The sequence below is a fragment of the Bos grunniens genome, chromosome 8 (assembly GCF_055505025.1).
Source record: "Bos grunniens cultivar Pamir isolate PY7600 chromosome 8, Bosgru_T2T1.0, whole genome shotgun sequence".
Lineage (NCBI taxonomy): Eukaryota > Metazoa > Chordata > Mammalia > Artiodactyla > Bovidae > Bos > Bos grunniens.
In genome coordinates, this window is record NC_141172.1 from 98,312,046 (window position 1) to 98,326,891 (window position 14,846).

General features: G+C 45.1%; 1 protein-coding gene and 2 long non-coding RNA genes across 12 annotated transcripts in view; 2 read left to right on the forward strand and 1 right to left on the reverse strand.

Moving 5' to 3' along the window:
- The window catches only part of FRRS1L (ferric chelate reductase 1 like), a 36,012-nt gene extending 26,936 nt beyond the window's left edge, over window positions 1-9,076 (reverse strand). For 2 of the 10 annotated variants that reach the window (XR_015132098.1, XR_015132097.1), the window contains exon 1: window positions 8,486-9,067. Coding sequence is in view for 7 of the 10 variants with exons in the window: in XM_086315880.1 (XP_086172006.1) it covers window positions 8,263-8,362; window positions 8,481-8,948 (568 nt within the window). In the remaining 3 variants the exon portion in view is untranslated. Of the gene's footprint in view, window positions 1-8,262; window positions 8,363-8,480 lie in introns of all 10 variants that reach the window. The other 8 variants (XM_086315880.1, XM_086315878.1, XM_086315877.1 and 5 more) reach the window with 8 other exon arrangements.
- On the forward strand, window positions 558-7,192 carry LOC147367769 (uncharacterized). Its single transcript, XR_015132100.1, has 2 exons — window positions 558-707; window positions 6,910-7,192. It is a non-coding gene; the product is annotated as an uncharacterized LOC147367769 (long non-coding RNA).
- A 1,545-nt stretch (window positions 9,077-10,621) lies between the features above and the next one.
- Window positions 10,622-11,101, forward strand: LOC147367770 (uncharacterized). Its single transcript, XR_015132101.1, has 2 exons — window positions 10,622-10,733; window positions 10,868-11,101. It is a non-coding gene; the product is annotated as an uncharacterized LOC147367770 (long non-coding RNA).
- Window positions 11,102-14,846: the final 3,745 nt, after the last annotated feature.

Below are 14,846 nucleotides of genomic sequence, written 5' to 3' on the forward strand. Positions count from 1 at the left end.
CTCATCAAAGGAACCAGCATTAGCTGGGCAGACAGCCCACTCTCAGAGGATGGGTGAACCTCTGGGCTGAGGGCCCTTGTCTGAGCTCCCAGGTTCTCAAAACCCCAAGCCCTTTTCTCTGCTCCCTCAGCCCCAGGGCTGGCAGCTGCTTCCCACAGTGACTTTCTCTGAGCTCCCTTTCTGCTTCTGTAGTCCCCCAACACCTTCTCAGACAGCTCTCTGGGCTGGTCATCTGGGCTGGTTTTCAAAAAGCTTAAAAAACTGGTTTCTGGCTTTCCTACTGAACCTTTGGGTAGAGACTAAATGTATTAATCCTTAACTACCAGTACAATGTGTTTGTAGAAACCACATCTTATTAGCAGTTGTCATCCTGACATCTAGAAAATGATATTCAATTGGATCTATTTTGCACACATTGTACAAATTTATTGGAAAATTATTTTGATTGTAGAATTCTAATTTTAAGTACCCTAGGTGCACAGAATGAATGATATTTCTCTTCGTTTACAGAACACTCCATTGAATGGATATACCACCTGTTTTTAATCTATTCACAGGTTGACAGACCGTTGGGCTGTTTCTACTTTTTGGCTACTATGAATAATGCTGCCATGAACATCTGTGCACAAGTTTTTGTATGAACATATGTTTTAAGTTCTCTTGGAGTAGGACTGCCATGTCATATGATAACTCCTATGTTTAACTTTGTGAGTAACTATCAAATTATTTTCCAAAGTAGCTGTACCATTTTACATTCTTACAGCAGTGTATTGTGGAAGGGTCCTTTTTTAAAATTTTTATAGTCAGCCTAGTAGATGTGAAGTAGTATCTCGTTATGATTGTGATTTGCATTTCCTTAATGACGAATGATGTTGAGTATAATTTCATGTGCGTATTGGTTATTTGTGTATCTTCTTTGGAGAAAGGTCTATTTAGAGCCTTTCTCCATTTTAAATAGGGTTAGCTGTCTTTTTAATGTTGGGTTGCAATGTACTAGCTTTTAAATCTCTGCTATGTCTAGGCTTAATAAGCTTCCCAGGTGGCTAGTGGTAAAGAATCCGCCTGCAATGCAGGAGATGCAGGTTCAATCCTTGGGTCAGGGAGATCCTCTGGAGAAGGAAATGCAACCCGCTCCAGTATTCTGGCCTGGGAAATCCCATGGACAGAGGAACCTGGCCGGCTATAGTCCATAGGGGTCACAAAGAGTTGGACACGATTTAGCGATTGAGCACACACACACGTCTAGGGTTATTTCCCCTTTTTCTTCCATTCCTAACATGGTCTGTCTTCTCTCTTTTTCTCTTGATCAATTTTGTCAGCATCCTATTGTGATAGTTAATTTTATGGGTCAACTTGGCTGGGCCAGGTGCCCAGATATACAGTCAAACAATATTCTGGATGTTTCTGTAAGAGTGTTTTTGGATGAGACAAACATTTAACATTTTAAATCAGTGGACTCTGAGTAAAACAGATTGCCTTCCATAATGTGGGCAGGCTTCTCCCCCAGCTGGGGAGAACAAAAAGACTGACATTCCCCAAGAAGAGTGAATTCTGTGGCAGATGGCCTTCAGCCTTGAACTACAACATTGGCTCTCTCTTGGAGCTCCAGCCTGCCAGCCCGCCCTGCAGATTCTGGACTTGCCAACCTCCAAAATTGTGTGAGCCAAGTCCTTAAAACAAATTTCTCTATTGGTCTCTCTTTCATCTACACACTCTCTCCCATCTACACACACACACACACACACACACACACACACACACACACACCCTATCAGTTCTGATTCTCTGGATAACCCTTTCATTTGTATTTTCAAAAAATCATTTTTTACTTTTTTGATCCTCTTTGCAACCCACTCCAGTATTCTTGCCTGGAGCATCCCATGGAGAGAGGAGCCTGGTGGGCTACAGTCCATGGGGTTGCAAAGGGTCAGCCACAACTGAAGCGACTTGGCACACATGCACTGAATATTTGGTTTCTATTCCATTGAATACTGCGCATCTTTATTATTTCTTTCCTCTGATTTTCTTTAGAGTTATTCTTTTTCTAACCTCACATTTTTTTTGGCATTTCTCCTGTTCCCATATCAACATTTAAGCCCAACCATCAGCTGCCTCAGGGGTTTCCGCCTGGACATTACACGAGCAAAGCGATTCCAGGCGCCCAACACCTCCCAAATGGTCTTCCTCCTATGTTTTCTGTCTTAGTGAAGAATCCCACCACCCTCCCCAGTCTCCCAACCCTGAAACCCTAGATTCCTCCACCTGGAACACTTTCTCCACCACCATTCCTTTCATTCCCACTCCTGAAACCCGAGCCAGCCTCTTGGCTATTGTACCACCTCCGCTCTGATTTCCCTACTTCCCTTCTAATTCTTCCACTGCCTGCCAGGTTTCTAAAACAGCAATCGGATCTTGTCACAGTGCTCCTTGGAGACCTTGACTGGCCTCTCCCCACCCTCTCCTACTTCTCACGCTCCATCATCTTCCTGAGAAATATGGGTCGGATACCCAGACGGGCCAGCTTCTCATTCTCCCCTTAGCTTTGTCCATGCTCCCACTTTAAAAATTATTATTGGTTTTACATTTTTTATTTACTTATTTTTAATTTTGGCTGCCCTGGGTCATCGTGGCAGTGCTTGGGATTTTCTCTACCTGTGGCGCATGGGGGCTTCTCTAGTAGCACACGGGCTTAGCTGTCCCGTGGCACACAGTTCCCAGGGATCGCAGCTGCATCCCCGGGATTGGAAGGCAGATGCTTAACCACTGGACCACCAGGGAAGTACCTTATTACTGTTTTTTTATGTTTTTGTTTATTTATTACTTTCCCTCCACTTTCCATTTTAGTGTTTTTTTTTCTCCCCCTCTCTCTTTATCTAAAATTAAAATTTGGGTTAAGACCAAATAAGATTGGCTTGGGGCCAAAATTTTTTTTCTCTTTCACTTCCCTTCTTCTCACATGTGTCCTGTAAACCCCCCAATAACTATTCTGTTTTGAAGCAGGATTAAAGCCATTTTTTTTCTCCCTTCAGCTATTCCTATCACACAAGAGGCATTTATTTTCTTGGTTCATTTTTCAGGTTCTCAACATACTTTTGTGGTTTCCATTCTTGTCGAACTCGCAGCCACTATCCATTCCTCTTTTGCAATCCCTTGAGCCTGTTTTGCCATACTCCACTGGGTGGTTAATGGCTTCTGGTTTGCTATTTATTGCTTCTAATTAACTCCTTGGATCATAGCTCTCAGGTATTAATTTAGTACTTAATTCCTTGTGAAGTTTTAACCAGAAATCATCTGTTCGCATCTCCAAGAGTGGCTGCATCAGCCACTTTCTCTTTCTGGACTGTCTGAATCACTTCTGCTTAGCAGAGCCACACAGCGAAGTGAAAATGTCAAGGGGCTCTGTAAAATGGAACATTCCACCCCCGTGAAGTCTGTTCAGCAAAGCTTTCGTCGCAGCACTCCATCACTCAGGAACCTGCCGCTCCCAACGGACTACCCCATCACTTCCAAGCCCCTCTTCTCAGATTTGCCCATGAAAATGCCCCATCCTATCTGTTTAATTGCATTTACCAGAGCAGGTCAGCACCTTGTACCACCTTATCCATAAGGTCAATCAACAAACCCACCCAGTTCTCTGCTACTTTCTAGCTGTGTGACTTTAGCTACAATATTTAAATCTTCTGTAGGCCAGTTCCCTTAATTCTAAAGTGGGAATGGCAAGAGTGTCTAAGTCAGAGCGTTGCCCTAAAGAATAAAGTTAATATGGATATGGTATTTAGGACAGGGACTGGCACATAGTAAGCACTTACTAAAAGCACGGATCAGTGTTACAACTGGGCTAGATTCATGGAGATAATTAATTTAGATTATTTACCTTTAAATTATTTACCCTTTCTGTTATTTGTTTTCGGAGAAGGCAATGGCATCCCACTCCAGTACTCTTGCCTGGAAAATCCATGGACAGAGGAGCCTGGTAGGCTGCAGTCCATGGGGTCGCTAAGAGTCGGGACGACTAAGCGACTTCACTTTCACTTTTCATTTTCATGCATTGGAGAAGGAAATGGCAACCCACTCCAGTGTTCTTGCCTGGAGAATCCCAGGGACGGGGGAGCCTGGTGGGCTGCCGTCTCTGGGGTCGCACAGAGTCGGACACGACTGAAGCGACTTAGCAGCAGTAGCAGTTATTTGTTTTTATTTTTCTGCCCCAAAACAGTATATATACAGTTTCTACTTTTTCACCGAACAAGGTGATGCTATCTTTGTTCAAACCAAAGTACAAATGAATAGATACTATAGCATGTACCCATGTTGGGAGGCTGTCTTTTTAATCTTAGTATACATGCTTCCCTGGTGGCTCAGACAGTAAAGAATTCACCTGCAGTGCAGGAGACCCAGGTTCAACCCCTAGATTGGGAAGATCCCCTGGAGAAGGGCATAGCAACCCACTCCAGCATTTTTGCCCAAAGAATTCCATGGACAGAGGATCCTGGTGGGCTACAATCCATGGGGTTGCAACAAGTCGGACATGACTGAGCGACTAACACTTTCACTTTCAATGCCCAATTTGATTTTCTTTTTAGAGAACCCTCAGAACAGGAGGTTTGCCCATAATCATGCAGTAATCTGTTTTATATTCTATTGTTATACATAGAATTGTATCTATGTATTGTATCTATGTATTGAATACATAGATTCTGGCTTGAGAATCTCAAGGGGAAAAGGTATGAATTATAGGATTCAAGCACCAAGAACCTATCCAAACTCAACCACAGAGAGTTCAAGGGTCACAGCAGGGTTAGATAGTGTGCTGTGGGAAAATACCTTGCCTAACAGCAGAGAATGGGAGGAAAAATCAGGGAAGACTCCCTGAAAGAGGTGGCATTTGAGCTGGGACTGTAAGGAAGAGTGGCATGGGCTAAGACAGTGGGAGCCCCCAAGAATTCTGAAAACTAGCATCATTAAATCAAAACATAACTAAAGTTTAAAAAACAGACATTTCAGGAGGTGATTAGAAACATCAAATTGGCCAGTGTTCACTCTCTGGCCTGGGGGACTTGCACAATCTGGACACTGGAGAAATGGTCTCTGAACAAGGTAGATAATGGTCACTGGGCTGTCCTATAGTTTCAGGAAATTCTCTATTCCATTATTCTAATTCCCTTTTTCTGATTTCACACTACCAGGCTGCTTTTTTTTTTTTTTTTAATTCAATCTGTTGGCAATTTTCAACTTGAGAAGGGGATACCCTGCAAAGAGAAAACAAGTAGCCCAACCACAGAAAAAGATAACCCCACTTGCACTGACAGAAAGACAGAATAGTTTAAAGGTACTATTCCCACCTCTTTACTTGCCACTTCCTTCACCATCAACTAGGCTCCCTCCTTCCTTCTCCACTGAATTCATCCCAGGAGAACTTGCCCATTGCCTCTCATTTTCCGAATCTGTCAACTACTTTAAGTCTTCCCTGGGCCTCCCCATGGCACAGGACACTTTCTGATGCCTTCTTTTCCTTTACCTTCTGGGTGGGACACCCTTCTGGGACATCCCCTGGTTCTGCTTCTCCCTCTCTGGCAGCACGCCTTTAAGGCAGTGTCACTGATGATTTCTGAGGATCTTGGGAAAGTCTCTACTCAGGACCCACAAGGCTAAAGCCTAGGTCCAGGGTAATCTGGGAGAGGTGCTAACCCCTAAGAGGCTTACCCCACAGACATCCCCACTAGCATCCACCAGATGGTTGTAGGGTCAGCCTTTGAAGATAAGCAAAATGGTCAAAGAAAGGAGCAAAGTGGACAAGGAAGGCTCAGTGCAAGGGAGACAGGGAGTGAGAGATGGCTGTAAAAGAAAGTTGAGTCGGAGAGAAAATTCCAGGTATAGGAGATGAAGCTTCATCCAGGGAGGAGGCTGGAACTATCACAGATTTTTGAGGGTTAGAGCCAGGCTTCAGGCAGCATGTGCAGAATGGTCAAGGGTGGCAAGCGGACAAACTAGCAATCTGTAAACCAATCCCAGGCCTTTTACCCCGTGGGGTCACCTCACCTCAGTGCCTCCCCCTTCCGTCTCACCAGAGTCTCCTAGACTTCCTGGTTCAACTCTATAAAGCCTTTCTCAGGGCTGCAGCCCACCTGGTGTCCACGTTCATAAAACTGCCTGGACTACACAACTAACTCCATTCTCTCTGCATATACAAACTGACATGGAATCTGACCTTGTCCTCCATTAGAGAGCAGGTGCCCAATGAGAATATAACTTCTCACATGCCACCTCTGAGTCACCTGGCCGTGTGCTAAGCAGACTATGAACAGCATCACTATGTATTAAATGCTTTCAGAAAGAGATGGCTTTTGTATTAATACCATGTAGCCTTTGTTTTGGGGTTGCTTTGGGTTTTTGTGGCTGTGCACAGGCTTTCTCCAGTTGAAGCGAGCAGGGCTTCTCTTTAGTTGTGGTGCGCGGGCTTCTTACTGCAGCGGCTTCTCTTGTGGAGCATGGGCTCTAGGGCACGTGGGCTCAGTAACTGCAGCTCACGGGTTCCAGAGTACAGGCTCAGTAGTTGTGGCGCATGGGCTTGGCAGCCCTGCCACATATGGGATCAGGGATCAAACCCCTGTCCTCTCTCTGCATTGGCAGGTGGATTCTTAACCACTGAAGCACCAGGGAAGTCCTGTACTGTGCATTCTTTCTCAGAGCCGTAGATTCGACTCTGCTTGCTGTCCTTCTACCCTGCCCCTGCACTCTCCTTCTCCCTGGCCACATGGCTGCCCAACTAGAAGACTCCACTATCAAGCCTCCCATGCAGCTAAGTCGTATGATTAGGTTCTTGCCAAACGAATGTGAATAACAGGGATTTGTGCAACCAGCCTAAAAGGTAACTGCTTGTCCTGAATTTCCTCTCTTTCTCATTTCCTCCAGCTTGAAAGAATCCATGCAAGCAACATGACTTCCACGTGGATGAGGACAAAGCCTTAGGGCATGCAGGAACAACAAGGAAGGAACCTAGGTCTCTGAATGACATTGTGGAACAGAGCTGACCTACCAGTCTAGACAGTCAGACTCGTGAGAGAAAAATAAGCTATCTTATTTAAGCCACTATAAGTTGGGGGGTCCCTGTTTCAACAGGTAAGCATCTACCCAAGCAATCTATTTCCCCAACTCCATTTCTCCATAGAATACAGTAAGTCCAATTTTTGAACTAGTCATATTCCTTTCCAGCTAAAAGGCAACATTTCCCAGTCTCCTTTGCACCTATGTGTGAGCACATGACTAGGTTGTGGCTAATGAAGTGTAAGTGGAATTGTTTCATGGGATTTCTGAGTAATCTTTTTATAGTCAGTGACCTTCTTCTTCCCACTTCTTTCCCGCTGTCTGGAAAGTGAATGTAATGGCTGGTGATCAAGCAGCCGTTTTGGGCCATGAAGTTACAAACTAAGAGTTGTGAAGAAGCAGAAGACCAGGATTAGAGTCTCAGATGACCAGTTCTAGACTGCCTGCTTCTGGATTTCTTTACGTAACAGAGGAACTTCTATCTTACTTGTGTTGTTAATGTGTGTTTGTTGTAGGTAGCTAAACTTAATCCCAAATAACAGATGCACCCAGCATCGTATCGGCTGCTGGGACAGACAACATTTCAAACCCCAACTTGATTCTTAGATATTCCTCTTAGCAGAAAAAAGGAAAATCACTTTCCAAACAGCAGAAATAAGAAGCCAGTTTCCATTCCTTCTGAAGAGAATCAGCTTAGCTTTTGTGCTCACTGAAATATTGCCTGTGCAGGGAGGTCTGCATGACAAACCCCCAATTGCTGGACCCAGGAGACCCCAACGATGGTGGCTCACACTAGGGGTCCATGACATGTGGGAAAACAGTACTGAAGGGGGCTGGAAGTGCGGAAGGAGGTGTGACCCAGCTCTTGGGGTCCTGGGCAGCGAGCAGGAACAGAACGCTCAAGTTGGGACACTAGCCACAGCATATTTAGGTCAATACAGACATGGAGGAAACAAGGCAATCTCTCTTTAAGAGGGGACTTGGGTTTCCCACCAGCTACTCTGATTTCACACACTCTAGGCCAGATGACAGTCTCCTCCCTTACCATCCACTACCCCATCCCTGTCACAGATAGACGCTGAAAACTGGGGGGGATGGGGGCGGGGGTGGCGGAAGCGGGGGAGAGCGCGAGGGGGGCGGGGGGGGGTTGACTCAGCCCCCCCTGTCCGCAGGTTCGCAGGACTTGGCTGACCACCTCCCTCCCGGCCTCAGTCTCCCCACCTGTAAAGCCAGCAGCGAGTGGAAGGCGCTGACAGCTCTCCGGATCTCTTCTCCAGGCCGATGGGCAAGGTGAGCCTTGTGCTCCGCGGTCGGGCCTCGGCTGAGCCAGCGGAGCCTCCATTCGCCTCCTAACCGATTCCCCGCCCCCCACCCCACTCCTGCCGCCTCCGTCCCCCATCCCGGGTCTCCGCTCCCGCAGCCCCTCATCCTCCCGCAGCCTCACCCTCCTCGGACAGGTAGCGCAGGTCGTAGAACTCCCCAGCGAAGGTACCGTAGGAGGAGTCGTGGCGCGGCACCGCCTCGTCGGCGCTCGAGTCCCCCCGCGCACGGCCCCGGGGTCCCCGGCCCCCCGGGCCCGCGCCGTCGTCCGCCGGGCTGCCTGAACAGGCGGCCGGCCCGGCCAGCAGGAGCAACAGCAGCTGCACCCAGGACCGGCGCGACCGCGCCATCGCTGCGCACGGATCCCGCAGCCAGGCCGCTCGGGCCGCAGCGGGGGCGCCGCGGGCGCGGGGCCGGGACTGCGTCGCCGCCAGCACGCGTCCGCCCCCAGCCTGCAGCCCGCGCAGCCGCGGAGCCGCCCGCACCCGCCGCCTCCCAGCCCAGGCTGCGCATCCTCGCTCGCGCCCGGAGCCTCGGCTTCTTCCTAACATCCTCACCTCTGTCTCTGCCTCCGTCCTTTTCCCCATTTCTCCTACCTCCTCCCTCCATGAGTCTCTCACCGAACAGATTTGACCCTACTTCACTCTTGCACCCTACACCACTCAAAAAGTGGTCCACGGACCTGCAGCATTAGCATCCCCAGGTGCCAGGAACGTTAGCATCACTAATCTCTGGCCCCACGGCAGACATCTATATGAATCAGGATGCATTTTTCCAAGATCCCCGGGAGGCCCCAGTATACGTTCCCATTTAAGAAGTGCTCCCCGGAGGGTTCACCTTGGGGCACACCTTGTCCGTGTCACTGCCTCCCCGACTTTGTCCCAGAACTTTTTGGTTTATATACAGCACTCGCTGTATCCATTATTTCTTGGGGTCAAGACTGGAAAAGTTGAAATAGCAAGACCCTCACTTTATAGATAGGTAAACCGAGGTCTTCAGAGCCAGAGGGGAACTAGAACCCAGCTCTTTGGGCTGGATTCACCAAGACTTTTGGAGTGTGTAGTCAGAGGCTGCCCTTGCCCTTGAGCAACATGCCCCTTTCAAAATCAGGCAAGTGGTTTGCTGTTTCCCCACAGAAGGCAGGCACAGGCCTTGGCTGGCCCAGACTGTGGGATTCCAGACTTTCCCAAACCCTTTCCTGCTGCATGTAATTCTCTTCCGGTTGTTTACTTTGCCATTCATTCATTCACACCAAGCACTTACTTACCACTTGCCAGGTTCCTAATTCTTTCCTAATGATGGTTTTGGAATGATAACACATTCAAACTGCTGTTTTCCACTAGAAAACATGGACACAATTCTTTTTATGCTGGTGTTTCAGAGCCAGCATTCTAGCTTGCTTTTAAATTTTATTTCATAAACAAAGAAAATAATTATGGTGGCAGAAAAGTGTAGAGGTTTCTAATGTAGAACCAGAAATCAGGCTGTTTGTGGTGGTGATTAGCAACCTCCAGGATTCAATGGAGATTAGGTAAGATGGTGGAGGTGAGGATCAATAGGGTTCAATACTATAAATGGCATGAATGTATATGCCAATGGTTATGCTATACAAATATTCAAAAGAAACTGGTGATTGCAAAGTTTTTTTTTTTGGGGGGGGCGCAGGGCAGATGGGAGACAGAATACTGCTGTGGAAACTGAGAAGTATTTTATGTCCCAGAGGTCAAATGTTTGCTTTTAGGTATCACTTAACACTGATGGTGGGTTGTCCAGTTGGCGTTTAAATCACCTGACAGGTGATTCTGGTATAATTCATGGAAACCCTGGGTTTCACTAGGTCTCCCAATATTCTAGTTGTTGCAAGAAATAGATCATATTTATTGCTTGAAAAAGGTAAGATGAACTATAGTGACTTTAGAAATCAAAACAAAGAGATTTGTTTTTTGCAAAGCTAGGCAAAACATAGCTTTGCAAAAGATAAAATTCTAAAATATAAAAAATTCAATCAACTGAAAATCTGTTAAAGAGTTGTCCTTAAAAAATTTTAAGAAAACACCTTGTTCTTTAAAAAGTGAAATGTTTTTCTTTTCTCATCTTCCTGTTTACCAGGAAAGATAAGGCCAGATTTAAATGGCAAGCACTGGACTTCCGGTTTTGATGCTGATTCACTGGTTTGGGAATCCAAGTTGTTACCTGTTACTTTATTTTTATTGCCTTCATTTAAATTAATACAATTAACAATGTTGATGCTAGAAAGAATGTTAAAACCAAGCCATTCTCTGGTAAACTGGCCTGATAAAATCATGTGGGCTTTTTTATTTTTTTCTTTACAGAGACTGTTGGGCACCCACAGCCTAAAATGAGGCATGGAGGTAAACTGATTTCAGTGACCTAAAACCATGATCTGGGGTCCATGGACTCAAAGGAGGCCTTAGATGGGCTTCAGAAATGGTGTGAAGATCCAATGAAAGTGCTGGAATAACGTGTGACATGTGGATTTTTCTAGGGAGAACACCCACAAACTTCATGGGTTACTTCAAGTCTTCATGCCACTTCAGGGTCTTAGAACCCACTCTGGTTTCCCTATGGACTTGGCTTCTTTCTTTCATGAGGATATCTCCCATATAAATCTCCCATATAAATATCTCCCAGATAAATTGTCTTTTGGGATCTTCTTTCTTAAGATTTTTTTATTTTATGTGGACCATTAAAAAAAAAAAAACCTTTATTTAATTTGTTACAATACAGCTTCTGTTATATGTTTTGTTTTTATGGCCACGAGGCATGTGGGATCCTAGCTGCCAGACCAGGGACTGAACCCACACCCCCTGCATTGGAAGGTGATGTCATTACCACGGGACTGCCAGGGGAAAGTCCTGAAATTTTCTTATTTTTGTTTTCTCACAAGATTTGAGCCCTGGAGGGAGACCTGTTCTTACTCTCAGCACATGTTCTCTGCTTTGTTTCAGCCCAGGTTTTTCACATCCTCTGCTCCCCGGCAACATGAATCCACTGAGTGGCCAAGAAATACTGTGGTTTTCCCTTTCGTACACAATTTCCAAGGAGGGACTTTTCCTGAATGTTCTGAGACCACTACCTGAACAAGAGTTGGCTATTCAAACAGGAACTTAGAGATGAACCTGAGTTTAATTTCATTTTCATTTTTTAGAAAAAGACCCCTTATTTTCTCTTCTCACCAAAGCCATTTCTCTAACTTTTTTTTCTGTTACAAATTTCACAACGCTTCTCCCCCCGAAAATCTAGCGCTGCATCTCGGTACCTGACCAGTAACAACAGGTTTGCCCACACTTCTGTCTGTCTAGTAATATGCGTGATTTTTTTCACTTTTGATTGTTTATGATATAAAAGCAGTGATCTTGGAAATTCCTCAAAAAGTTCAACAGAGTTGTTGTATGAGCCAGCTACTTCAATCTCAGTTATGTGCCCAAGAGTTTGAAGAGCGGGGCACAAATGTTCATATTATTCATAATAGCCAAAGAGTGAAAGCAAGCCAAATGTCTATCAGCTGATGAGTGGATAAATAAGATGTGGCATAGCCATAAGTGGAATATGATATAGCCATTAAGAAACAAACGACACATGCTATTACATGGACAAACCTTGAAAACACTATGTTAAGTGAAAGAAGCCAACACAAAGAACCACATACTATGTGATTCCCTTTTTTAGAAATGTCCAGAATAGGCAAATCCATAGAAATCTGGAGACAGAAGGTAAATTAATGATTGTTAGAAAATGGGTGGGGGAAGAACTGATAGTGACTACAGATATGGAGCTTTTTTTTGGAATCCTGGAAATATTCTGGAATTAGTTGTGTTTATAACCAGTCCATCCTAAAGGAGATCAGTCCTGGGTGTTCATTGGAAGGACTGAAGTTGAAGCTGAAACTCCAATACTTTGGGCACCTGATGCGAAGAGCTGACTCATTGGAAAAGACCCTGATGCTGGGAAAGATTGAGGGCAGGAGGAGAAGGGGACGACAGAGGATGAGATGGTTGGATGGCATCACCAACTCGATGGACATGGGTTTGGGTGGACTCCGGGAGTTGGTGATGGACAGGGAGGCCTGGCATGCTGTGGTTCATGGGGTCGCAAAGAGTCAGACATGACTGAGCGACTGAACTGACTGAACTGAATGAAAGAGGAACTCCCCAGGTGGGTAAGTGTTCAACATGCTACTGGAGATCAGTGGAGAAATACTCCAGAAAGAATGAAGGGATGGAGCCAAAGCAAAAACAACATCCAGTTGCGGATATGACTGGTGATAGAAGCAAGGTCCAATGTTGTAAAGAGCAATATTGCATAGAAACCTGGAATGTCAGGTCCATGAATGAAAGCAAATTGTAAGTGGTCAAACAGGAGATGGCAAGAGTGAACATCAACATTCTAGGAATCAGCGAACTAAAATGGACTACATTGGGTGAATTTAACTCAGATGACCATTAGATCTATTACTTTGGGCAGGAATCCCTTAGAAGAAATGGAGTAGCCATAATAGTCAACAAAAGAGCCCAAAATGCAGTATTTGGATACAATCTCAAAAATGACAGAATGATCTCTGTTTGTTTCCAGGGCAAACCATTCAATATCATGGTAATCCAAGTCTATGCCCTGACCAGTAACAGTGAAGAAGCTGAAGTTGACCGGTTCTATGAAGATCTACAAGACCTTTTAGAACTAACACCCAAACAAGATATCCTTTTTATTATAGGGGACTGGAATGCAAAAGTAGGAAGTCAAGTAACACCTGGAATAACAGGCAAATTTGGCCTTGGAGTACAGAAGAAAGCAGGGCAAAGGCTAATAGAGTTTTGCCAGGAGAATGCACTGGGCATAGCAAACACCCTCTTCCAACAACACAAGAGAAGACTCTATACATGGACATCACTGGATGACCAACACTGAAATCAGACTGATTATATTCTTTGCAGCCGAAGATGGAGAAGCTCTATACAGTGAACAAAAACAAGACCGGGAGCTGACTATGGCTCAGATCATGAGCACCTTATTGCAAAATTCAGACTTAAATTGAATAAAGTGGGGAAAACTACTAGACCATTCAGGTATGACTATACAGTGGAAGCGAGAAATAGATTTAAGAGAGTAGATCTGATAGACAAAGTGCCTGATGAACTATGGACGGAGGTTCATGACATTGTACAGGAGACAGGGACCAAGACCATCCCCATGGAAAAGAAATGCAAAAAAGCAAACTGGCTGTCTGAGGAGGCCTTACAAATAGCTGTGAGAAGAAGAGAAGTGAAAAGCAAAGGAGAAAAGGAAAGATATACCCATCTGAAAGCAGAGTTCCAAAGAATAGCAAGGACAGATAAGAAAGCCTTCCTCAGCGATCAATGCAAAGAAATAGAGGAAAACAACAGAATGGGAAAGACTAGAGATCTCTTCAAGAAAATTAGAGATACCAAGGGGAACATTTCATGTAAAGATGGGCTCAATAAAGGACAGAAATGGTATAGACCTAACAGAAGCAGAAGATATTAAGAAGAGGTGGCAAGAATACACAGAAGAACTATGCAAAAAAGATCTTCATGTCCCAGATAATCACGATGGTGTGATCACTCACCTAGAGCCAGACATCCTGGACTGCAAAGTCAAGTGGGCCTGAGGAAGCATCACTACGAACAAAGCTAGTAGAGGTGATGGAATTCCAGTTGAGCTATTTCAAATCCTAAAAGATGATGCTGTGAAAGTGCTGCACTCAATATGCCAGCAAATTTGGAAAACTCAGCAGTGGCCACAGGACTGGAAAAGGTCAGTTTTCATTCCAATCCCAAAGAAAGGCAATGCCAAAGAATGCTCAAACTACCACACAATTGCACTCATCTCACACGCTAGTAAAGTAATGCTCAAAATTCTCCAAGCCAGGCTTCAGCAATACATGAACCATGAACTTTCAGATGTTCAAGGTGGTTTTAGAAAAGGCAGAGGAACCAGAGATCAAATTGCCAACATCCACTGGATCATCGAAAAAGCAAGAGAGTTCCAGAAAAACATCTATTTCTGCTTTATTGACTATGCCAAAGCCTTTGACTGTGTGGATCACAATAAATTGTGGAAAATTCTGAAAGAGATGGGAATACCAGACCACCTGACCTGCCTCTTGAGAAACCTGTATGCAGGTCAGGAAGCAACAGTTAGAACTGGACATGGAACAACAGACTGGTTCCAAATAGGAAAAGAAGTGCATCAAGGCTGTATATTGTCACCCTGCGTATTTAACTCATATGCAGAGTACATCATGAGACACGCTGGGCTGGAAGAAGCACAGGCTGGAATCAAGATTGCTGGGAGAAATATCAATAACCTCAGATAATCAGATGCTATGGCCCTTATGGCAGAAAGTGAAGAAGAACTAAAGAGCCTCTTGATGAAAGTGAAAGAGGAGAGTGAAAAACCTGGCTTAAAACTCAACATTCAGAAAACTAAGATCATGGCATCCAGTC